Source organism: Hemiscyllium ocellatum, chromosome 34 (assembly GCF_020745735.1).
Source record: "Hemiscyllium ocellatum isolate sHemOce1 chromosome 34, sHemOce1.pat.X.cur, whole genome shotgun sequence".
In the NCBI taxonomy this organism is placed as follows: domain Eukaryota; kingdom Metazoa; phylum Chordata; class Chondrichthyes; order Orectolobiformes; family Hemiscylliidae; genus Hemiscyllium; species Hemiscyllium ocellatum.
In genome coordinates, this window is record NC_083434.1 from 37,894,691 (window position 1) to 37,919,876 (window position 25,186).

At 41.5% G+C, this 25,186-nt stretch overlaps 1 protein-coding gene across 3 annotated transcripts in view; it reads right to left on the reverse strand.

Moving 5' to 3' along the window:
* trak1a (trafficking protein, kinesin binding 1a) overlaps positions 1–25,186 on the reverse strand; it is a 118,558-nt gene that overhangs the window by 76,755 nt on the left and 16,617 nt on the right. For all 3 annotated transcript variants that reach the window (XM_060850221.1, XM_060850218.1, XM_060850222.1), the window contains exon 2: positions 24,175–24,369. In XM_060850221.1, the coding sequence (XP_060706204.1) occupies positions 24,175–24,178 (4 nt within the window). In that variant the 5' untranslated portion in view covers positions 24,179–24,369. The remainder of the gene's footprint in view (positions 1–24,174; positions 24,370–25,186) is intronic.

A 25,186-nucleotide genomic window follows, 5' to 3' on the forward strand; every position in this document is an offset into this window, starting at 1 on the left:
GACTCTCCTCAGCCTCCCCAAAAGAAATAAACCCCAGAAATCCAATGTACACCCACCTCACAATTGAATGAATCAGCAATCCTTCCCATTGTACTATTCATCGAAAAAAAACATTTGCTGCCTTACTACTCTTGGATAACGTAATATGAGAAAACGTTGCATTAGAACTGGGGGAATGACAGAATGCATATCCATAGCAATTATAGTGAGGTTTCATAATTATACATTACACATTCTCCAGCTGCTGAATATAATGCAATAATAACGCAATGAACAAAAATGACTAGATTCAATTACATCATTTTGTGGCAATGGTCAATCGTTGTTTAATTATGTGACCTTTTAATCACAGTAAAAATTTGCAATACTTGACATCTTAAGCCCACAGCTGCATGTCTTACCATAAAACATTTCCTTAAGGCAAGAAATGTGGACGGAATTATATTGATATTGTATGCTGGAGTGAAAATATCCTTGTCAAGTTCTGAAATGATCAACCTTAACTGCTTTTAGACACTTACATAACACCCACTGGGGCTATTTTAAACAAAACCCATCAAGACAGAGCTGTAAGCACTTATTTTTTGTGGAAGGTATGGAAGAATAGCATCAATTTTAAAGCATATAGCTTCAATATCAAAGATTATTCTAAATTCCTTCTAATCTATTTCTGACTACTCTACACAACTGCAATTTCTCTCACAGGATATTGATCAGAAATTAACATATGGGAAGTGCTTGAAACAATGCTGAGAATGCAAGATGTCACTGTATTTCACATAAAATGCAAATAAACACATCATGATGAGGCTTGGCACAAACACCAAAAAATCCTTGCCACCACATCCAGGCTGCTGATAATAAAGCATCTGCGACTGCCTGACACTTTGCAAGGGGAGAAATGTTTTCCCCCTTGCGTTTGATGGTGCCCCGCTCAGTCGCACAGATAATAGACATCGATTGAACAAAGCTATATGAGCTACCAGTTCACACCCCACATGATGATCTTAAATGTCTGACCAAATCAACAATCAAATAAACCAGGGGAAACATTACCATCAGCACACTCTTCATAGTACCAGTCAAGCTCATAATAGTCCTCCTTCACAAATCTCTGCATACTTAATGCCCTTCAAAGAAGATTCAGCTACTTCACATGCTGAGGTCAAGAAAAACGCAGCCAGGACAGTCTTCCAGCTCCACACAGCAAGTGATTCAGGTGGTGATACAAGATCCAAAGTAAAAGACACATACTCAAAGATACACTAACGGGAGTAGAATAAAAAGAGAGAGATGCTCATACAGAATTTTCAGGGAGGGAGGAGGGTGCGGAAAAAAAAGTGCATCCATCTGCCAGAAACTCAAATCACATGCTGTGCAGCAAATGGTTTTAATTGAGGAGCTTGGGTAGGTGTCTGAAAGGCGGCCTATCATGTAGCCTCAGTCTGCTGCATCCAGCCTACGTCAGAGACACACACCACTGCCAGGCAGTAACTGTTCCACTGAAGAACAATCCATCTCATTTGTAGCTGGTTGCCAGGGTGACATGCTCAGAGACGATGCAGGCCAATTCCCTACATCCTCCCTGGTTTTTTTTTTCCGCACATCTAGGGGCGAGTCAAATGCTAGAAAATTCGCTAGACATGTTAAAGGATGTGGATTTGTGAACCTTCTACCTTGTCTAAACAGGGCATCAACATTGTGGATGTAAGAAGAAAGAGTGCGCAAGATAGTTAGGTAATTCTCTCTCTTCTCAATAAAAACTAAAAAAAAACTGCGGATGCTGGAAGTCAGAAACAAAAACAGAAATTGCTGGAAAAGCTCAGGTCAGGCAGCATCTGTGGAGAGGAATCCGTTAACATTTTGAGTCAAGTGACCCCTTCCTCGGAACTGAATTCTGAATTTTCTAGCAATTTCTGCTTTTCTCTCTTCTGTCCCACAAGCAGGTTTCAAGTCCTCATTGCTGACTTGGAATTCTTTTCCCTTGCGTTTACATCTGACGAGCAAAGTATTTTAAAGGTTTCATTCCCAGACTCCTACCTGCAGCTGGCATTCCAGCCAGTTAGCCAGAGCTACATCTCCACTGTCTCAAAACAGTCACGCGCACAAGGACAGGTACTGTTACAGTATTAGCCCATGAGTTTACAAAGAAAGGGAGTGGCATTCCTATTGCACTTCTCATAACCAATGGATGCCTCAAAATGCTCTACATCCCATGAAGTACATTTGAAGTATGGTCACTGCTGTGATGCTGAAAATGCAGCAACTAATTAGCATTCAGCAAACTTCCATAAACAGAAATGTGCTCAGGTTTTGTGGCATTGATTGTGGGGAGAACTATCGAGCAAAAGACTGGGAATAATTTCTCTGCTCTCCTCCAAAATGGTGGTGTGGGTTCTTTCAGATCCACCTAAGTTGGCAAACAAGGCATTGGTTTGACATCTCATCCAAAAAAATAGCAGCCCCACTATTTACATCTTTACTCTTCATATCTCTACACTGTTAAAAATCACAACACCAGGTTATAGTCCAACAGGTTTAACTGGAAGCACACTAGCTTTTGGAGACATGAAGGTGACAACCATTTGATGAAGGAGCAGCGCTCCAAAAGCTAATGTGCTACCAATTAAGCCTGTTGGACTATAACCGGGTGTTGTGAGATTTTTAAAATTTTGTACACCCCAGTCCAACACCGGCATCTCCAAATCATATCTCTACACTGGGAGGGTCAGCAAGGATTCTGAGCTAAGCTCTGGACTGGGAAATGAATATTCAATTCAATTCAAAGCCAGAAGGAAGAACTCAAATCTTTCAAATGTCATACTGAATTTAGGTGGGTTGACAAACACATTAGGCACCATGTGTAAATCCAAGTGATAGACAACTACCCCTTCAAGGGAGTTTGCCTGATATTCATGGAACAGAGCATCAGGCAAGGGAAAAGAAAATGCACCAATAAAAGCCCCATTCCTCAGTCCCGTATGGAGGAACGAAGGGGGCGACTGACAGAGGGGAGTTATTATTGGAGTCTTTCATCTCCAAGTGCCCTTCCCATTGTGAGATAGAGAGATCAGCAGCAGGAAGTCTGCACTAATATTCAAACTTGCACTTTTTTAAAAAATCCATTCACAGGATGTGGGCATCACTGACTAGGGCAGCATTTATTGCCCTTCCCTCATTTCCCCAAGAGTCAAGAGTCAACCACATTGCTGTGGGTCTGGAATCACACATCAGCCAGACAAGGTAAGGATGCCAGATTTCTTTCCATTAAGGACATTAACTAACCCGATAGCTTAATGACGACATGACCGTTGTGATAAAAACCTAACTTTTCATTCTAGATTTAGTGAATTCGAGTTTTGCCATTTGCCATGGTGGGATTTGAACCCAGAAAATTAGCCTGGGTGTTAGTCCAGTAACATTACCACTACATCACCACCTCCCCACAACTATAAGTATTCACATTGCAAGCCAGTCCATGGCATTAACATTTCTGTTCATATGTGACAGAGTGAAAATGTTAGAGGAAAGCAAAAACATGTTAAAAGAGAACCAGACCATGAAAGATATGTCACCTCTTGTTTCCAGTCAAACATGTTAATGTTTTGTTTATTCTACTGTTAAGGTTAAACATAAAAAGGGTGGAAAGTATTAAGTATCCCGTTAATGCTTTGAAGATCTCTCAGGAGATTGGCTGAGGTGTGGAGCCTAAAGGTCCAGGCAAGAGGACACGAAGGGGGTCATCTAACAGATTTTGCTAAAACATGGCTGCAGACAGCCTGTTTGCAAAGTGATATGGTGGCAAAATGGTTAGTCTGGCAGTTCATCCCTCAAATTCTCCTCGTAATATAGCATGAGCGACCATTAGGTTTTGCATGTTGCTTAAGAAATTGGAACTCAAATTTAGATAGTGTGCACGAAATCTATGTAAATATTTGGAGAGGTGGCAATCTTTACTGCCTTCCAAACTCCACATGCACATCAAAAGGGTGTGGAGGGAGATAGGGGATAACAGATGCCTCAGCATTCTCCACCACTCAGTTATGACTTCAAGCAGCTGGTTTGGCATATGGAGTTGCCACAAAGAATTGCAATTCACTAAGAAGGGAAAAGCTAAGTGAGGGGGCCGTCAGGTTGAAGAACAGCTTCTTCCCTGCCATTATTAGACTGAATGGCCTAACGTCAAATAATGTTGATCTTGCTTTGCACCCCTCCTGTGCAGTTGTGACCTGTATGCCTTGCTCTAATGCAATACAAAGCTTTTCACCTTACTTAGGTACACGTCTACAATAAGTCAAATCAATTCAGATCTTTGGGTTGGTGCGACACAGCAGTACCAGCTCTTCCAAACGCACAAAGATTAGAGCATGGCAGGAAGGGACAGGGTGAGGGGGTGGGGAGGGGTTGTGATATTATTGCTAGATTATTTACACAGAGACCCTGGTGGTGTTGTGGGGATCTGGATTCAAACTCCATAACAGCAGATTGTAGAATTAAAATACAATAAATAATCTGGAAATTAAGAGTCTCATCATGACCACATGACCATTGTTGATTGTTGTAAAAAATAATCTGGGTCACTAATGTCCTTTGGGGAAGGAAACTACTTAGTCTGACTGACAGTAATATGATGGACTCTGGCCCAATAAATGCTGATCCAACCAGTGATGCCAACATCATGTGATTGAATAAAGAATCCAAATAAGTTTGTAGAACTTCATAATCTAGAAGGTGACAAGATGTGAGACACATCTGGGGCAGTGCCACACACTTGGGAAGATTAGTGCTCAATCACCTGTCTTGGACCTTACACAGTAGAAACCTCAATGTTTGTCATGAAAAGGCATCATCATACCACAGCGGAAGACCACATGGTAGCAGTAGATGCAAGTAGGTTGGGGTTAGAGGAGCACTAAACTTTGAATTAAGACTGATCCTCAGCAATGGTCAGTTTCCTTTATTCAAAAACCCAAGTTAGAAGGCATTATAGTGCAAATCGATGCATATAAATTCACAGTTGGCAACAAATTCTGCAGAAAGAAACATCTGTGAACACAGTACCCTTTTTAGAAGCTGGATATTGGGCTAAAACGGTGCATGCTTCTAACTAGAAGTTTTACTTGATTACAGAGCAATTCTGGAGGACAATTCAAAACTTCAAAAAGAAACTATGAGATCATGACTAACTAACCCAGACTATTATGGAACCATAATTATGCAAACTTCATAGTTTAAAATACAAGTACAATGTATCCATATTCAGAATTTTTCAAAAACACTGCAGAATCCACAGCAGGTTTACCTAGTGATTGGTTGTAGAGATGATGGCAACCCTTACATTTTGAACTACAAGAAACAATGTTGAAGGTCAACAGCAAATCGGCTTATGATTCCTATCATTCGCATTGCTTGTTTACAGATGTTTAGTCAGTTTCAAAAATTCAAACCCATGTCAATTCAGAGGAATTCAACTCCCTCCAGGATTAATTCAAAACAGCTCTACAAAATTCATCACTTTTACTGACCTACTTCCTCATTCTTCAAAAGTTCTCTGCTCACTTTCACACTTATCCACCTCTTCCTCCCTTCAATCCACCCCACAATGCCTGACCTCCGTTCAAGTTGCTGGTAGTCTTATCCTTTTTCAACCATTCATTCTCCCACACTTCACCATCACTTCAGGCTGGTTACTTATTCTTGCTCAAAAGGATACTCCTAAACCCAGTTCATGATGGGGCAAGGCAAGGGAGGAAAGCAAACATCTCATCCCTGATGCCCAGGTCAATACTTTCTTACATATTCTCCCCAATTCAGTTTGTGCTGGTACTGAGGACAATGGAAAGAAAAACTTTTGTCAAATCCATCCTCGACCAGACATGGATATTGTTATCCAATGAAGGTCCACAATTAGTGAACATGAACAGATTTTGCTGAGTGTAACTATTTATTACAGTGGTATAAGAGAACATCTTATCTGGAGTGCTGCAGACCCAAGCCCCAGTCACATTTGACCTGAAGTTACTACAACCTAATATACTATACACATGTTCAATAGATATTCATAGATTAAATGCATAATTCCCTTAACTTCAGAACTACTAGAAATCTGGGGTAGGTATAGAACAAGAGAGAGAGAAGCCATTGTAATGACAGAGGAATTGGCTGGACATAGACTTTTCTTTTTATGACTTGCACTCATTTGTAAAACCAAATGGTACAAACAATTGATAGGTTCCAAAGAACATACAAGACTAAACTCAGGTGGCAAAGACTGAGTTTGGCACAAGACAGCAAGGCATTGATGCGCACGTCCAAATCCAAAGGCAATGCGTACGACTTCAGGTGGAACCTGCTTTATTAACTCATAATGCTCCAATGGAAGCAACAGTTTTGATTGCTCCTGGGAGTGGATGCTGTGGGCCCAGGCTTAGGTGTTCCAGACAACCTTTCTTTTAAAATCTTAACAACTTGGTTATTTCTACCCATGGGAAGGATAGAAGAAAGCTGCAGTACTCCAGAAAGAGTTAAATCTGATAGCAGGTCAGATTTCATGGAAGACTGCACACTGCTTACCCACAGATTATGTGTTCAACCCTACAGTGGAATGGGAGAGCTCAAATACATGATTCAAGTGCATAATCAGTGAAGTCAAACTGACCCAAACACTTGCCAAGAAAATAAATACCCCATTCTTACCTCAGTATTTACCTAAGCATTAATCCGTTTCTATCAGGTAATTGTTAGTAGGTTCCTGTTTATTGCTCTAGTCTGCGGGCGGCACGGTGGCACAGTGGTTAGCACTGCTGCCTCACAGCGCCAGAGACCTGGGTTCAATTCCCGCCTCAGGCGACTGACTGTGTGGAGTTTGCATGTTCTCCCCGTGTCTGCGTGGGTTTCCTCCGGGTGCTCCGGTTTCCTCCCATAGTCCAAAGATGTGCGGGTCAGGTGAATTGGCCATGCTAAATTGCCCGTAGTGTTAGGTAAGGGGTAAATGTAGGGGTATAGGTGGGTTGCGCTTCGGCGGGTCGGTGTGGACTTGTTGGGCCGAAGGGCCTGTTTCCACACTGTAAGTCTAATCTAATCTATGGTCTCTCTTTTTTGTTACTCATTAATGACAAAATAAATTTTCCCTTCTATCTAAGGCAGGGATAGGAATGGTGCCTAATTGCAGTTATAATACTGAGCGTTAATCTCTATTGCTGCTGTAATATTTAGGTGATATAATTTATTGCATACACCAACTAAGGTTGCATTGGCGGAGGGATACTGGCACCATTTCTCTTTGACTGCATTTTAAGGGCCCGTTTCGTTTGCAGTGGTACAGTAACACCCACTAACGATTCTTAATAATTAGTGGCTCATGTCTTAACACGATGTAGTTTATTGTATGAAAGCAATTAAGGACAAATTAAATTAGCTGGCTTGACATTGCCAGCAAGAAAATTGAGAGACAGCAGACGCATCTGTCCCGTTAAAATTGAGAGCTATTTTCCAGAATTCTTCACCTAAGATTGTATTAAGTTCCATCCGCTCTCAAACGTTAACCCTTGAAAGAATAATTAATAGGATCAGCTGGAATTCAAAGGAGTAGGGTGCAATTTCATTAAAATTTTCAAAATCTTAAAACAGGCAGTTTCTTCCCATCTACTCTGGTAGTTGATGAATCTGACACCAATGAGCACCATTTAAAAATTATAGAGAAAATACAAAATGCTCCTAAATAAAAAGGTGAAACCTTTTAAACTCCCTTCCCAAATGGAATGAGATGCTAGATTAATTACCAATTTTAAAATTGCATAAATGGATTTGTTATCTAAAGATATTAAAGATTAGGTCACAGATCAGCCATGATCGCACTGAATGGCAGAATGTGCAATGGCCTAAATTGACTCCGTTTTATCAGATCACCCAATTAGTCCCTTCCCTTTCTCTATGTGGGTATCTAATTAAGTTGGCATGTAGCAGAGTTTGTGGCAAGAAGATCACATCCAAGCAAAGGCATCATGTGCCAACTGTGCTCGACATTTCAGCATTTATTGAAGGCTTGTAGAAGTATAATGTTCAAAAATATTTTTTTATTTCTATAAAATAGCACAAATAGATATGTAAGATAGGTGTCAAAGGGCAGCTATAAATATTAATGTTTCACTGGTGTTCACAAAAGATTATTGACAACAACTTAGTCATGGAAAGTCTATTAGAAATAAGGTGCGGTTACAATAGAAGTACAGGGAAGCACGTATTGTAGAGGCAAAATACTGCTCCTGGCAGTGCCTTGTTTCACAAAAGACTTTATCTTCACATTCTTTTCCGGCAAGGCAGCCAAGCATTAGATCAACGACATTCATTCAACAATTTGAGGTGCGGCAATTTCTAAGGAAAGAGAGGTCATATTTAATTTATTCTGTGCCAAGTCACAAGTTAATTTTATAGTATTCTCTAGAGCTAGTAGGAATTTAGAAAAATCACCAATGATCCCAGATGACGACGACACTGGTCACGTTGCATTCCTGGATAACTTCTGGGATTCTGGATTGTTTGATTTTATGGTTTATTTTTGCAGTTGGTTATTGGCTGGACAGTCACTGAAAATATTCACATGATTCTGTTCGCCGAGCTGGGAATGCGTGTTGCAGACGTTTCGTCCTCTGTCTAGGTGACATCCTCAGTGCTTGGGAGCCTCCTGTGAAACACTTCTGTGATCTTTCCTCCACCATTTGTAGTGGTTTGAATCTGCCGCTTCCGGTTGTCAGTTCCAGCTGTCCATTGCAGTGGTCGGTATATTGGGTCCAGGTCAATGTGCTTATTCATTGAATCTGTGGATGTGCCATGCCTCAAGGAATTCCCTGGCTGTTCTCTGTTTGGCTTGTCCTATAATGGTAGTGTTGTCCCAGTCGAATTCATGTTGCTTGTCATTTGCGTGTGTGGCTACTAAGGATAGATGGCTGTGTCGTTGCGTGGCTAGTTGGTGTTCATGGATGCGAATCGTTAGCTATCTTCCTGTTTGTCCTATGTAGTGTTTTGTGCAGTCCTTGCATGGGACTTTGAATACCACATTGGTTTTGCTCATGCTGGGTATCAGGTCCTTCGTTCTGGTGAGTTGTTGTCTGAGAGTGGCTGTTGGTTTGTGTGCTGTTATGAATCCTAATTGTCGCAATAGTCTGGCTGTCAGTTCGGAAATGCTCCTGATGGATGGTAGTGTGGCTAGTCCTTAGGGTTGCGGCATGTCCTCGTTCCGTTGTTTTTCCCTTAGGCATCTGTTGATGAAATTGCACGGGTATCTGTTTTTGGCGAATACATTGTATAGGTGTTCTTCTTCCTCTTTTTGCAGTTCTGGTGTGCTGCAGTGTGTTGTGGCCCTTTTGAATAGTGTCTTGATGCAACTTCTTTTGTGGGTGTTGGGGTGGTTGCTTTCGTAGTTCAGGACTTGGTCTGTGTGTGTGGCTTTCCTGTATACCTTTGTGGTGAATTCTCCATTAGGTGTCCTCTGTATCAACAAGTCTAGGAATGGGAGTTGGTTGTCCTTTTCTTCCTCTCTCGTGAATCGGATTCCTGTGAGTGTGGCGTTGATGATCCGGTGTGTGTTCTCTATTTCTGTGTTTTTAATGATTACAAAGGTGTCATCCACATATCTGACCCAGAGTTTGGGTTGTATTTGCGGTAAGACTGTTTGTTCTAATCTTTGCATTACCACTTCTGCTATGAGTCCAGAGATGGGTGAGCCCATGGGTGTGCCGTTGATTTGTTCGTATATTTGGTTGTTGAATATGAAGTGTGTTGTGAGGCACAGGTCCAGTAGTTTGAATATGCAGTCTTTGTTGATAGGTTCAATGTCCTGTTGTCTGTTCTGTATGTCCAACAGGTTGGCTACTGTTTCTCTGGCTAGGGTTTTGCCGATAGAGGTGAACAGTGCTGTTACATCGAATGAGACCATGGTTTCTTTCTTGTCTATGTGTATATTTATGATGATGTCCAAGAATTGTTGATTGTATAGAGTGTCTGGATCCGCTGATCAGGTGTTTCAGTTTCTGCTGCAGTTCTTTAGCCAGTTTGTGTGATGGTGTTCCTGGTAGTGATACTATGGGTCTGAGTGGGATGTCTGGTTTGTGCACTTTAGGTAGTCCATAGAATCTGGTTGTTTTCAGATTTCATTCTTTGTAGGTCAAACCTAGTTATCTGTCCATTTTTTTGTAGGTTCCTCAGTGTGTTGTTTATCCTATTGGTGAACTGTGGGGTGGGGTCAAACTCCCTCTTTTGGTAGGTGTTGGTATCTGCAAGTAATTGTTGCGCTTTTTGGATGTAGTCTGCTTTGTCCAAGATGACCGTCATTCTGCCTTTGTCTGCTGGTAGTATGATTATGTTCTTATCATTTCTTAGTGATTTTACTGCTCCCTCTCCTTGGTGTTGAGGTTGTGTATTTGCCTTTTTCTTGTTATCAGGGGTACGATACTTTGCCTCACTGTTTGTTGCGTCTCTTCTGTCAGTCCATTGTTCCTGAGTGTGCATTCCAGTGCTTCTAGGAAGTTTGCTGTCTTAGCGTCTCTGTGGTTGTAGTTGAGACCCTTGGCCAGTATTGTTCTTTCTGTGTCTGTCAGCTGTCTGTGGGAGAGGTTTCTAACGCAGGTGTGTGGTGTGGTGTCCTCTCTGTTGTGTGTTAGTTTGGCCATTTTTTATCTTAGTGCCGTTTTTTTGCGGTGTGTGGTCCTGTTCTGTCCTACGGTGACGACCTGTTCTATGGTCCCGGTCCATTCCTGATTGGTGGTTTTTGAAATGAACGATTTTTGGCGTGCAATTTCTTGTCTGTATTTGTGAAGTCTGTTGTGAGCGTCTGTAATCATTACCTGGATCATCCTGAATCCGTTCTGTCTGGCTGTGTCTCTGGCTTGTGGGTTGTTGACTGGTGGTCTATATCTGACACATGGTGGAAGGATTCGATTCTTTCGGTATTCATGCAGGAACCAGAGTTGTTCCTATGTGGCGCTTAGGCAGTTGGCACAGGATTCCCATTTCCTGGCTTGTCTTAGCATCTCTTGCCCGTAGGTGTTCAAAGTTCGTGAGAAGATTTGTAGCTCGAATGCTCGTTGTGGTTCTATTCGCCGAGCTGGGAATTTATGTTGCAGACGTTTCGCCCCCTGCCTCGGTGACATGCTCAGTGCTTGGGAGCCTCCTGTGAAGCGCATCCACTCATCCACAGATTCAGTCAATAAGCACATCGACCTGGACCCAATATACCAACCAGCTGGAACTGACAACCAGAAGCGGCAGATTCAAACCACTACAAATGTCAGAGGAAAGATCACAGAAGCGCTTCACAGGAGGCTCCCAAGCACTGAGGATGTCACCTAGACAGGGGACAAAACATCTGCAACACAAATTCCCAGCTCGGCGAACAGAACCACAACAACGAGCACCCGAGCTACAAATCTTCTCACAAACTTTGAATATTCACATGACACTACCATTATACTTTTAACACAAGAACATATGTTTATTACTATAGTTTTGTGGGTATTTTTATGGAAGACAATTTGAAAAAAAAACAGTAAATTCTCCATAATCCTACCTGACCATCAGGCTGTTCTCTCCTAAAAGAATTGTCTGATGGTAGTTTTACCTGAGGGTCACCATGCCTCAGGAGAGGAGAAAAACTTGAGAAGGTGAGACTTTCGTGGTAACCTTAGCCAACGTGGGAACTGACCCACACTGTTGGTGTCACACTATCCCAAACCAGTTATCCAGTCAATTGAGCTAACTGATGATAGTAGTCTGGAACAGTAGACTGACAAGACCTGCAGCAAGATCTCTTATACCCAAGGTATGGCCCTGCTCAGAAATAAACCCTAAAGACAGAGGTAGGCAAAGCGAGGAAAAAGAAAACTTCAGAAAACTGAGCCCCAGAGGAGAAGCATTGAATCAATTATCCAAATGAAATAGTGCCCGCCCTTCTCGTTTGGATAATCTAGGTTCCTTTGTACACATTTGAACCTTATTAAACTAATTAGAAATTGCTGACAAAACTGGTAAGACCACAAGAATGCATACTTTTTGTGTGGGCCATGACATCTTCTGCAAAACTGATTTACTCTCTGGAGGTTAGAGGACAAGAGGTAATCTCAATGAAGCATAAGCATTTTAGAAGGTACAGTAAGTGGCTAGCTCCCTGGCTGAACATTTCAGAATTTTGGGTCACAGTCTAAGTTAAAATAATGGTGTCAGCTGTTTAGGACCATGACAGGGTTTTGAGCCACTTGTGGTCGAATCAATTAAGACCATAACACGTAGGAGCAGAAGTAGGCCATTCAGCCCATCAAGTCTGCACTGTCACTCAGATCATGGCTGATTGATCAACTGCACTTTTCCCCATAACCCTTGATTCATTTACTGATTAAAAGATCAATCTCAGCCTTGAATATACTCAATGATCCACCCTTCACTTCCCTCTGCGATAAAATAAATTCACAGATTCACTACCCTCAAAATGAAAATTCCTCCTCATTTCTGTTTTAAATATGTGACCCTTTATTCTAAGATGGCGTCTTCCGGTCCTCGACTCCCCGACAAGGGGAAAAATTCTTCCGGATTTGTTGATCTTCCAAGAATAGTCACCTCTCATTCTTTTGTATTCCAAAAAAGTACAGTGCAATCTATTCATCCTTGCCCCATATCATAGCCCCTTCATACCAGGCATCAGCCTAATGAACCTCTTCTGGATTGCTTGCAACCTCCATTTTCCTTATAACGAGCCCAAAACATTCTGTGGTCTGAATAGTGCCTTGTATAATTCTAGCAAAATTTCCCTGCTTTATGCTCCATTCCCTTTGAAATGAAAGGTAAACATTCCATTTGCCTCCCCATTAGCTGCTGAAATTTGGATGCTACCTTTGTGATTAATGGACAAGTACTCCCGAAATCCTTCAGTTGCATTGCTTTCTGCAGTCTTTCTCCATTTAAATAATATTCAACTTGCCAATTCTCCCTCGTAAAGTTCATATCCTCACATTTCCTCAGGTTAAAATATTCATGACCGAGATTGATAGATTTTTTTGAACATAAAAGGCATTAAGAGACAAGAAAAAGGGAAAGTAAAGTTGAGGTGGATCAGCCATCACTTTATTGAAATGAAAGCAGACATCAGAGATGATGCGATCAACTCCTCCTACATTGTGTTCATTTTCATACATTAATTTGCAAGTGAGAGAATGTGACCAGGAGGAATTGTAACCATATTTGGGCAGGAGTAGAAATGCTGACCCGAATTAACAGCCTCTTGTCTTGGGAGGATACAGCCCAAGGATCCAATTTAATGTGCTTTATACACTCGATAATTTGGGTAAATCTCTAGCTATAGCTTTATTACGTGCAGTTTTCTTGAGAAATCTGATTTCTGCCCCATGATATTTGCACAATAACTAGGGCAACCATTTCAAATATCACTTGGATATTATTGTGCACATTGAAAATTGGTGGAAAAATTTAACGTGCACAAGGCTTGCGAAACAAAGCTTTCAGGTGAACTGCAATCCATTAAAAGTTAAAACGTTTAAGAGATCCAACCACTGAATTAAATACAATCAAGATCTGATTAAATTATTCATCCTGTTTCACCACACCCATCCTGAGCTTGGCATTGTGCTGCTCATTTTAAGCTCCTGAGAAACACGCCCCCACCATACAGAATTCAGCAAAGGTCAAATGGCTAGTTTAATTTAATCTAATCTGATGGAGTGGAAATGTTAGTTGCTATATGCAACTGCACTGATATCAATGTCAAAGAGCTGATTAAACAGTTAACCAATTGATTTAATGGGAAGGCACATTGTATCAGGCTGGGGTTTGTTGAATTAGAACAAAGACTTAATTTAAAAAAAAGGAATGCTCAACATCAGCCTTATTCCTGATGAAGGGCTTATGCTCGAAACGTCGAATTCTCTATTCCTGAGATGCTGCCTGGCCTGCTGTGCTTTGACCAGCAACACATTTGCAGCCAACATCAGTCAGACCTAACTCTCAAAGAGTCAAACAGATCACACAGACAGAGCTATATACATCAACAAATGCAAACAACCACAGCTCCAACATGCATAGCTATTGCAGTAGAAACCAATCCATTGATTTATAAATTTCTTTCTAAACACTGGTATCTTACTTCTTGTGGTGTGTTAAGTGCGAGTGTCCTTTGCTCTGGGCCAATCAAGTCCAAGTTCAATTCCCACCTACCCCAAAAGTGTGTCATAACCGATCCAAACTGTTTGATTAAAATAACTAAACATAGATATTTGAGTCAACATTTTAGTGGTAATCTGGAACAATTTTTTGGTACGTAATCTCAGTTAAGATTCTTGGTGGGAACATTTATTACTACAATAAACATGCATTCTCAAACTTCTAGCACAGTAACATACACCATTTAAATTAAATTAATCTGATACATCCTAACATATATTTGGTGAAACATTACCTTAGTTTACTCCAGATAAATTGGAAAAACTAAGAACTTGACAACCATGTCACTGTAAAATACTCTTTGAATTGGGCTTGGAAATACATTAAGTGTAAGGATTATTTTCCCAACATAAGGTTAGAAATGAAATCTGTGAAAAGCCTCCCATGTACTACCAACAGACAACAAAACACCCCATCCCCAAACACAACTTTTTTGCTTTTAACAGGCAAAGTAATCTTTCACCTTTATTAAATGTTGCTAGCACGATTTCTTGTAAGATTTTAAAAAGCTGGACTTTCCAGGGTACAATACTCTCAAAGATTTACCAAAATAATTATCTGTGAAATGTAGAAAAAACACCCTGGGTAGGATTGCGATGAACAATATACTAATATAATGGCTTTACAACACATCTCCAGATCCACTCTCACTGAAATTTTATAATCCTACTGAGGTTTGTGACATGAATTCCTCAGTCCCTGAGGGTCATGCAGCCAGTAAAATTTCAGAAATGCTGTCAAAGAATCACTAAAAAGGTACAAAGCCTTTGAACTCTTACACATACATTTTAATTGTTCAACATTCCCAACCCATGCAAGGAACTAAAACACTGGAATGTTCAACAAAGAAAAAGGTCACACCATAAAATAAACCATACACAACTTAAACAAACACTGAGCAGGCAGGCACATACTTCCAAGTACATTTTTTAAAGATTGTGCTTCTGTTTGAAAACAATTAACCTTTGATTACCTGATAAAATAATTCAACTGAACCATATGGTTGGTTTCTGTCCTCCACCATTTTATGATTTTCTAACATTGACTATTATAGCTTGCTTATGTAAAATATTGGTCATGGGATAACTGGCAAATAAAAATCTCTTACCAAAGAGCTATATGAAGTCCCACGAGGTTTATAAGGGGTAAAGTTGCAAGATTCCTACTGGACCATAGGGCTGCTCTCTCATTAAAGATGATGTGGAGATGCTAGTGTTGGACTGGGGTGGACAAAGTCAGAATTCACATGACATCAGGTTAGAGTCCAACATGTTTATTTGAAATCAAAAGCTTTCGGAGTGCTTCACTTCACTTAACAAAGGAGCACCACTCTGAAAGTTTGAGATTTAAAGTAAACTTGTTAGACTATAACCTGCTGTCATGCAAATTCTGACTCATTAGAGAAAAACTAGTGGTGGTTTAACCAGAGGGTTACCATGCCTTAGGCAAGGGATAACATTGATTGGGGAAAGAGTTCTTCAATGGTAATCTCAGCTGGTGCAGGAATTGAACCCACACTGCTGGCATCACTTCATCATACATCAGCCGTCTTGCTAACTAAGCTAACCAACCCCTCAAGGTACATAGTGTGCCATTAAAAAATCTGCTCGTAAAATGTCCTTGCTTGGGAACATAAAGTAGTTCTATATTCTAGGACAAGACAGCATGGTCTCAAAACAGAAGCATGCCAATTTAAGACTGAGATCAGGAAGAATTTCTTCTGTCAGAGAGTGGAGTGTCTTTGGAACTCATCACAGAGAGCTGTGGGGGAGAGAAAAAAAGAGTGTGTATATTTAATGTTGAAGCAAACAGATTATTAATCAGTATGGGAATTAAGGGCTACATGGAAAAAGGCAAGAACGTGGATAAGGAATGTTGGATCAGCCATGCTGAATGGGGTAAAAGGCTCAAGGTGCTGAATGGCCTACCTCTGCACTTATTTCTTATGGTCTTAATTTAAAGACTGTAGAGGTCAGGCTTTCAGTAACATTATTTTCCCTCGGGTGAACAAGCTAGAAAAAGCTTCCACCCACTCCCACACATACCCACAATTCAAAGATGTGCAGGTTAGATGCATTAGCCATGGCAACTGTGAGATTATGAGGATAGGTCAGGGCTAGGACTGGGTGGGATGCTCTTCAGGAGGATCGGTGTGGAACAATGGACCAAATGGCCTCGTTCAGCACTGTAGGGAATCCATGAACACAAAACCAAATGGAGGCCTATGGTACCTGCAGAAGGTGTGTGTGCAAGGTAGCAATTGTTACTGAAGTATTAATTCAGAGACTTACGCTAATGATCCAGAAACAAAATTGCACATCCTGGCAAGGCAACTGGGGAATTCTAAATTAAGTAATTAAACAAAATTAAAATAAAAGGCTGATATCAATAATGGTACCTATAACTGCAGGATCTTTGTAAAAACTTATTCTGGTTCATATATATCTCCTTTAGGGCAGATCTTATTTGGTCTGGCCTAAATGATAAGCTACAACAGTGGAGTTGTCTTTAAAGGAGTTCATGAAGTGGCCTAGCAAATCACTCAGTTGTATTTAAGGCCCTTCACCACCACTTTTTCCAAGGGTAACTAGGAATGAATAATAAATGCCTGCTTTGTCAAAGTCTAAAGCTGGTCAACAAATAAAGCAAAATTAAACGTGCAATGAAGTTCTTATCTACAATAACCCCATAATGTCTTTTCGTTTTGTTTAACATAAAATAGTTTAAAATCAATAGGTAACTCATAAATTTTAATTATTAAGCTCCCGCCATTTGCGGAAATACACAAATACGAGAGTACACATTTAATTTGGAATCAAAAGTCAATTGCCTGGTGCGTTCATTATATAAGACTCATGTTTAGGACACATCAAATCCTTCACTGGGAGAGTTTACTCAAATTCATGCTGTAAAAAGTTCCATCAGTAACAATTTTCATTAAATTACACAAGTTTACATTCTAGTAACTAAGGATGCATATCACACTCATGTATTCACAAATCCTCTAACAGAGCTTCAATCATTCATACTACATGCTGCTTCCTCCAAGCAGGAGGATAATTCACCACATTTATCAGAAACTCCTATCTGAAACCTTTTCAATGCCTTCCTTGCATCCATGACTATCTGAGTGCCAACAAACTGCTCCATCAGACACTAAGATATGGAATGGGCAATAAATGCTGACCCAGAGAGCCATGCCCTATTGATTAGAACATGGGCCAGGTGAATCTTTACTGAAAATGTGTTGCTGGAAAAGCGCAGCAGGTCAGGCAGCATCCAAGGAACAGGAAATTCAACGTTTTGGGCATAAGCCCTTTTTCGATTCTCCTGCTCCTTGGATGCTGCCTGACCTGCTGCGCTTTTCCAGCAACACATTTTCAGCTCTGATCTCCAGCATCTGCAGACCTCACTTTCTCCTCCCAGGTGGATCTTTGACTTGGTGTGAGATCCTTGATTGGGATTGTTAACCTGGACAAATCAGGGAGCCCTGACTGACATATAAACAGGAGATTCAGAGAGAGTCTCCTCATTTTGGGGAATACCTCTGGAGCTAGCTGGTCAGAGCCCATGTACTGCGCACAAGTAAATAAAGGGTGACTTGGTGACGGGATACCAGTCTCTGTGCAGTTAGTTCTGCCCGCATCAAGTGAATGAATAATAAAAGGAGTGCTGAAATCACGTTCAACTTGCTTTTGCCTCAGTACGGGCAGTCAATCCTGCTGAGAATTTTTACATAGAAAAGAGGAGTAGGAGTAGGCCATTCAAGCCTGTTCCACTATTTGATATGATAATGATGGAGCATCCTACTCAGTCCCCTGTTCTTGCTTTCTCCCTGTACCCTTTGCTCCATTTAGCCCTAAGAATACACTCTTAATTCCTTCTTGAAAAGCATGTTGACCTCAACTGCTTGCTATGGCAGAGAACTCCACAGGCCCACCACTCTCAAAGTGAAGACATTGCTCCTCCTCCTCCTCATTTTCTGTTTTTATTTCAAGCTTCTAGCACCTGCAATATTTTTAATTTGATCTTCAATATTTTGATCCAGTTGAACATTCAGATTGAAACTACATTGCATCCTGCCAGAAATTGATATTTTTGCTTCGAATTCCATTTCCTCCACTCAATGTAGTTGGAACCATGCAAAAATATGGTATGGCATAGGAAGGGATCATCTGAAGCATTGTGCACACAATCTCTTAAAAAGGAAATATCCAGTTAGTCCCAATCCTGTCCTTACTGTACACCCAGATAATGTTCTATCCGCAGAATATTAAATTTATAATTCAGTCTGATTCCACCATCTCTTCATGCAGTAAATTCTGGGTAAAAATGCTTTTCATCACTAATCTGGCCCCTTGACATGTGGAGAGTTCATAGACAGCCGATTAGTCCAATGCACTCTCAAAAAACCCATTAAACCAGAAAAGAAGTCATCTGATTTTGAGTGACTCTCAGAGGAATAACTCTTTGTGCAAAAAAACACAAACAACCATTCAATCATGTCCGCCAATCCATGCTCTCAGTGCCTCATTCCCAGGGGGCATTAATTTTACAACAAGCCTATTTTGTTGTGATTTATCAAACTCATTTTGCATGCCCACCAACACATCAATCCCATGTTCATCACCCTTTCCCATTACCAGAACTCAGCTGAAATTATTCAAGTTGAAAATGTGTAGCTGATTAAAGCACAGCAGGTCAGGCAGCATCCAAGGAATAGGAAATTCGACGTTTCGGGCATAAGCCCTTCATCAGGAATGAGGAGAGGGTGCCAGGCAGGTTAAGATAAAAGGTAGGGAGGAGGGACTTGGGGGAGGGGCGATGGAGATGTGATAGGTGGAAGGAGGTCAAGGTGAGGGTGATAGGCCGGAGTGGGGTGGGGGCGGAGAGGTTAGGAAGAAGATTGCAGGTTAGGAGGGCGGTGCTGAGTTGAGGGAACCGACTGAGACAAGGTGGGGGGAGGGGAAATGAGGAAACTGGAGAAATCCGAGTTCATCAAGCACATCCTACCTTCAATCGGTCTGTTAACCTGTAGATTTCATGGACACATCAGAATTTCCATTGAATTTTTGTCTCAGTTTCCTCATTCTCAGCATTGTGCTCACTGGCCCATTGTGATCAGGATTACCTCTCTCCTTTTTAAAACTGAGATGTTAGAGCTCTAGTCCATATCGAAGCATTCAAAGATAGAGTTGGCAATTTTTATTTGAAAGGAAAAGTGCAAAATAAATGTGGAGTAAATAGAATTAAAATAAAGTTGGAGTCACTGGATACTGCAAAAGTTATGGGCTCTGACAAAAGTTATAGGCTGCTCCCCAAGCCTAGTTCTTACAGTACAGTCAGAGCTTTGGAATTAAGTGATAAAGTGAAACATTGCCCAGGCACATCCTGTACAAATTCAACCCAGCCAATTATTGCCCCACCAGTTGCGTGATGGAAGGTGTTGTCATCAGTGCTATCAAGCACAACTGGCTCAGCAATAACCTGCTCACTGATGCACAGTTTAGGTTCCACTAGGGCCACTCAACCCCTGACCTCATTCTAGGCTTGGTTCAAACATGGACAAAGAAGCTGAATTCCAAAAGGTGGGGTGACAGTGACTGCCTTTGACATCAAGTTCTCATTCAATTAAATTTAGTATCAAGGAGTTTGAGCAAAACTGGAACTAATAGGAATGAGGGAAACTTTACTTGTGAGACATGGGCATCTCTGGCTGGGCCAGCACTTATTGCCCATCTCTATTTGCCCTTCAGAAGGTTGGTGACAAATTTCCACCTTGAATCACCACAGTCCATGTGCTGTAGGTTGACCAACAATGCCCTCATGGAGTGAATTCCGTGACCAAACTAGGCAATACATTTAGAGGTCAGGATGGTGAGTGGCTTGGAGGGGAACTTGCAGTTGGTGGTGCTCCCATGTATCTGCTGACCTTGTCCTTCATGGTCTAGATGGAAGTGATCATGGATTTGGAAGGTGTTGTCTAACAATCTTCAGTGCATTTTGTAGATAGTACATACTGCTACTGAGCATTGGTGGAGGAGGGATACATGTTAGTAGATGTGGTGCCAACTAAGCAGGCTGCTTTGTCCTGGATGGTATAAGCTTCAAGTACTTTGGAGCTACACTCATTCAGACAAGTGGAGAGTATCCTATCGCACATCTGACTTGTGCCTTGTAGATGGTGGATAGCATTTGAGGAGCTAGGTGGTGATTTACTTGCCACAGCATTCCTAGTCTCTGACCTTCTCTTGTAGCGAATGTGTTTATGTGGCAAGTCCAGTTAAGTTTCTGGTCAATAATAACCTCCAGGATGTGAATAGTGGGTGATTCAATATTAGTAACATCACTGAATGTCAAAAGGCACTGACGAGATTCTCTTATTAGAGATGGTCATTGCCTTGCATTTATATGGCTCCAATGTTACATGCCAGTTGTCAGCCTAAGCTGGACATTGTCCAAAGTCACACAGCATGGAAACAGACCCTTTGGTCAAACTAGCCCACACCAAACTAACCTAAACATTTGCCTGCATTTGGCCCATATCCCTCCAAACCTTTCCTACTCAGGTACTTAATCAAACGTTTTTTAAATGTCATACCTGTACCTGCATCCATCATTTCCTCTGGCAGTCCATTCCATATACGAACCACTAAAAGAAAAGTTGCCCCCTCAGAATAGACAATAGACAATAGATGCAGGAGTAGGCCATTCTGCCCTTCGAGCCTGCACCACCATTCAATATGACCATGGCTGATCATCCTTAATCAGTATCCTGTTCCTGCCTTATCTCCATAACCCTTGATTCCACTATCCTTGAGAGCTCTATCCAACTCTTTCTTAAATGAATCGAGACTGGGCCTCCACTGCCTTCTGGGGCAGAGCATTCCACACACCCACCACTCTCTGGGTGAAGAAGTTTCTCCTCATCTCTGTCCTAAATAGTCTACCCTGTATTTTTAAGCTGTGTCCTCTGGTTCGGGACTCACCCATCAGCAGAAACATGTTTCCTGCCTCCAGAGTGTCCAATCCTTTAATAATCTTATATGTCTCAATCAGATCCTCACTCAGTCTTCTAAACTCAAGGGTATACAAGCCCAGTTGCTCCAGTCTTTCAGTGTAAGGTAATCCTGCCATTCCAGGAATTACCTCGTGGACCTACGCTGCACTCCCTCAATAGCCAGAATGTCTTTCCTCAAATTTGGAGACCAGAACTGCACACATACTCCAGGTGTGGTCTCACCGGTGCCCTGTACGGCTGCAAAAGAACCTCTTTGCTTCTATACTCAATCCCTCTTGTTATGAAGGGCAGCATGCTATTAGCCTTCTTCACTACCTGCTGTATCTGCATGATTACCTTCATTGACTGGTGTACAAGAACACCCAGATCTCTCTGTACTGCCCCTTTCCTAAATTGATTCCATTTGAGTAGTAATCTGCCTTCCTGTTCTTGCCACCAAAGTGGATAACCATACATTTATCCACATTAAACTGCATCTGCCATGCATCTGACTACTCACCTAACTTATCCAGGTCACCCTGTAATCTCTTAACATCCTCATCACATTTCACCCTGCCACCCAGCTAAGTATCATCAGCAAATTTGCTAATGTTATTGCTAACATCATCTTATATATCATTAACATATATTGTAAAAAACTGCGGACCCAGTACTGATCCCTGCGGTACCCCACTGGTCACTGCCTGCCATTCCAAAATGGAGCCGTTTATCACTACTCTTTGTTTCCTATCAGCCAACCAACTTTCAATCCAAGTTAGTACTTGGCCCCCAATATTATGTGCCCTAATTTTGCTCACAAATATCCTATGTGTGACTTTATCAAAGGCTTTCTGAAAGTCCAGGTACACTACATCTACTGGATCTCCCTCATCCATCTTCAGAGTTACATCCTCAAAAAATTCAGAAGATTAGTCAAGCATGATTTCCCCTTCATAAATCCATGCCAACTCTGGCCTATCCTGTTACTACTATCCAAATGTGCCATAATTTCATTCTTTATAATAGACTCCAGCATCTTTCCCACCACTGGAGGTTAGACTAACTTGTCTATAATTTCCTGTTTTCTCTCTCCCACCTTTCTTAAAAAGTGGTACAACATTAGCCACCCTCCAATCCGCAGGAACTGATCCTGAATCTATCGAACTCTGGAAAATAATCACCAACGCCATCCACGATTTCTCAAGCCACCTCCTTCAGTACCCTGGGATGTAGACCCTTCATCAGGCCGCGGGGACTTATCAACCTTCAGACCTAACAGTCTCTCCAACACCAATTCCTGGCAAATATAAATTCCCTTAAGTTCAGGTCCTTCAGCCACTGTTACCTCAGGGAGATTGCTTGTGTCTTCCCCAGTGAACACAGATCTGAAATACTTTGACCTGTCACCTTAACAATAAGCCGCCTAAGTTTTGAACTCCCCCACTCTAGGGAATAGGCTCTTGCTATTCACTTTATCTATGGCAGTCATGTTTTTACAAACTTCTATCAGGATACCTCTCAACCTCCTACACGCTGGTGAAAAATGTCCCAACTAATTTTTTTTTGAACAACTGAAACTCTCAATTCCCAGCAACCTCCTCGTAAATCTTTGCTGAAACCCCTTCAATTTAATAATATCCTACCTATAACAGGGCAACCAGAACTGCACACAGTGCTGCATTAGAGACTTCAATGTCCTGTACAACCTTAAAATGATGTTCCAATTCCTACATAGTGGTCTGAGCAACAATGCTAAACATGCTAAATGCCTTCTTAACCATCCTGTGTACCTGTGATGTAAATTTCAAAGAAATATGCACCTGAACCCTTAGGTCTCTTTTCTACAACACTACCCAGGGCCCTACCAACAACTGTATAATTCCTGCTCATTTGTTTTACCAAAATGCAAGACCTCGCTATCAAAGTAAATTCTATCTGTCCCCCCTCAGCTCATTGACCAAGATCTTGTTGTAATCTTAGATAACCATCTTCACTGACTACTATATCACCAATCTTTGTCATCTGCAAATTTATTAACTATGCCTCCTATATTTTCAGCTAAATTGTTTTTATAGAAGACAAATGAAAATGGACCCAGTACCAATCCCTGTGGAACTCTGTTGGTCACAGGCCTCCAGTGCGGAAAACATTAAGCCAATTTCATTATCAATTGGTAAGCTCACTGTGAATCCCACGTGCATATGGTGTTGTATTTGATCACGAACTGCTTCAGTATCTGAGGAGTCATGAATGGTAGTGAACATTGCGGAATCACTGGCCAATATCCCCACTTCTGACCTTATGTGGGGGCGGTCATTGATGGTTGGGCCCAGGACACCAGCTTGGGGGATTCCTGCAGAGATGTCCTAGAGCTGGGATGACTGATCTCCAACAACCAGAAATCATTTTTCTACGTGCTAAGGGTGACTCCCACCAGTGGAGAATTTGCTCCCGGATTCCAGCTTTGTCACGGCTCGTTGATGCCACACTTATTTAATGCAGTGTTGATGTCAAGGGCTGTCATTCGCACCTCACCTCTAGATTTCAGCTCTTTCATCCATACCAAGATAGCATGAGGTCAGGAGCTGAGAGGTCCGGATGAGATCCAAACTGGTTACAGTTATATCTGGCACATAGCAAGATGGTTGCGGTTAATGGAGGTCAGTCATCTCAGCTCCAGGGTCACTGCAGGAAAACGAATGCTTAAGCAGTTTACTTTTCTTCCACTGATGTCAAGCAAAGATGAACATGCAGCTGAAAGTGTGGAAATAATGTCCTACAGAATTATCCACTGAGAAATAAACGTATGACTGCCTATTCAGCTTGTAAATGCACAATTCAAGTATCACAGCTGTTACCAGGCCACCTTATTTGAAATTGTTCACTCACCTTTGACCATAGACAACCCACCCAGCCACAAAGTTTAATAATGTTATTGAGATTATACTTACGCATGTATTTTAGTGTCTCTTCTATTTGTTCATGGGTGAGATCGAGATTAACATCTGGAGAAATAAGAGGGGTGTGAAGCCAGTCGTCGTGGTCATAACCATAAATTGTATCGGCTCTTAGCTTGTAATGAGGCAGTTGCTCTTCCAGTAGACTGATGATTTCAACTTCTGGAAGGTCAGTACTGTTGCACACATCTGGTGGGAGGCAAATCAAGGCAATTGCATTAGAACCACAGATTAACTTTTCACTACACTATTGCAAAAGATCTGCAACAACTTGCAATTTCCTAAGCAAATCCTGATGCTAAATCAGGAGTGGGAGAGGAAGGAGGGGGACAGAGAGGGAGGGAGGAAGACAGATAGACAGACAGAGGGGGCATGAGGGTGAGTAAGGGAAGGAAGAAGGGAGGGAGGAAGGAAAAAAGTGCACATAGGAACGGAGGTGAGGGTTGAAGGAGTAGAGCAAGGGGGAGGGAGGAAGAGTGCACAAAGAGGAGGGATAAGGAAGAGAGCGTGTGAAGGGGAAGGAGGGATGAAGCAAATGAGAGAACACAAGAGAACATACATGTGAAACAGGGAGAGAAAAACAGACAAACAAACAAAAACACAAAGAGAAAGAGGCACTTAAACTATTCCAAACATTCAGGCCCAGGCAGCTCAATATATGCCATCCAAATAGTGCAATTTTGAATGCAAGATTTGAAAAAAGGCCAGAATTGGAGTGGAAAGTTCTGAGGGTTTTAGAGAAAGGTCACAAACAAAATTGCAAAAGGTTGAAGTTTGTCAATGCCTTTCAGTTAGTAATGATACAGGTTCAATGCAGCAGCTAATTTCTCACAGGCAAAAAGGGACCAAATTACCAGAATGATCTGAACAACAGACCTAAAAGTAAAACTAACCTGAGCACCACAGTACTCATCTCTGGTCACCTTCTTAGTTAGAAAAGCAGGAACGTCTTTACATCAGAGCATTTAAAGTCAGGAGAGATTCCAAAAGGGTAAACTCTCTGATT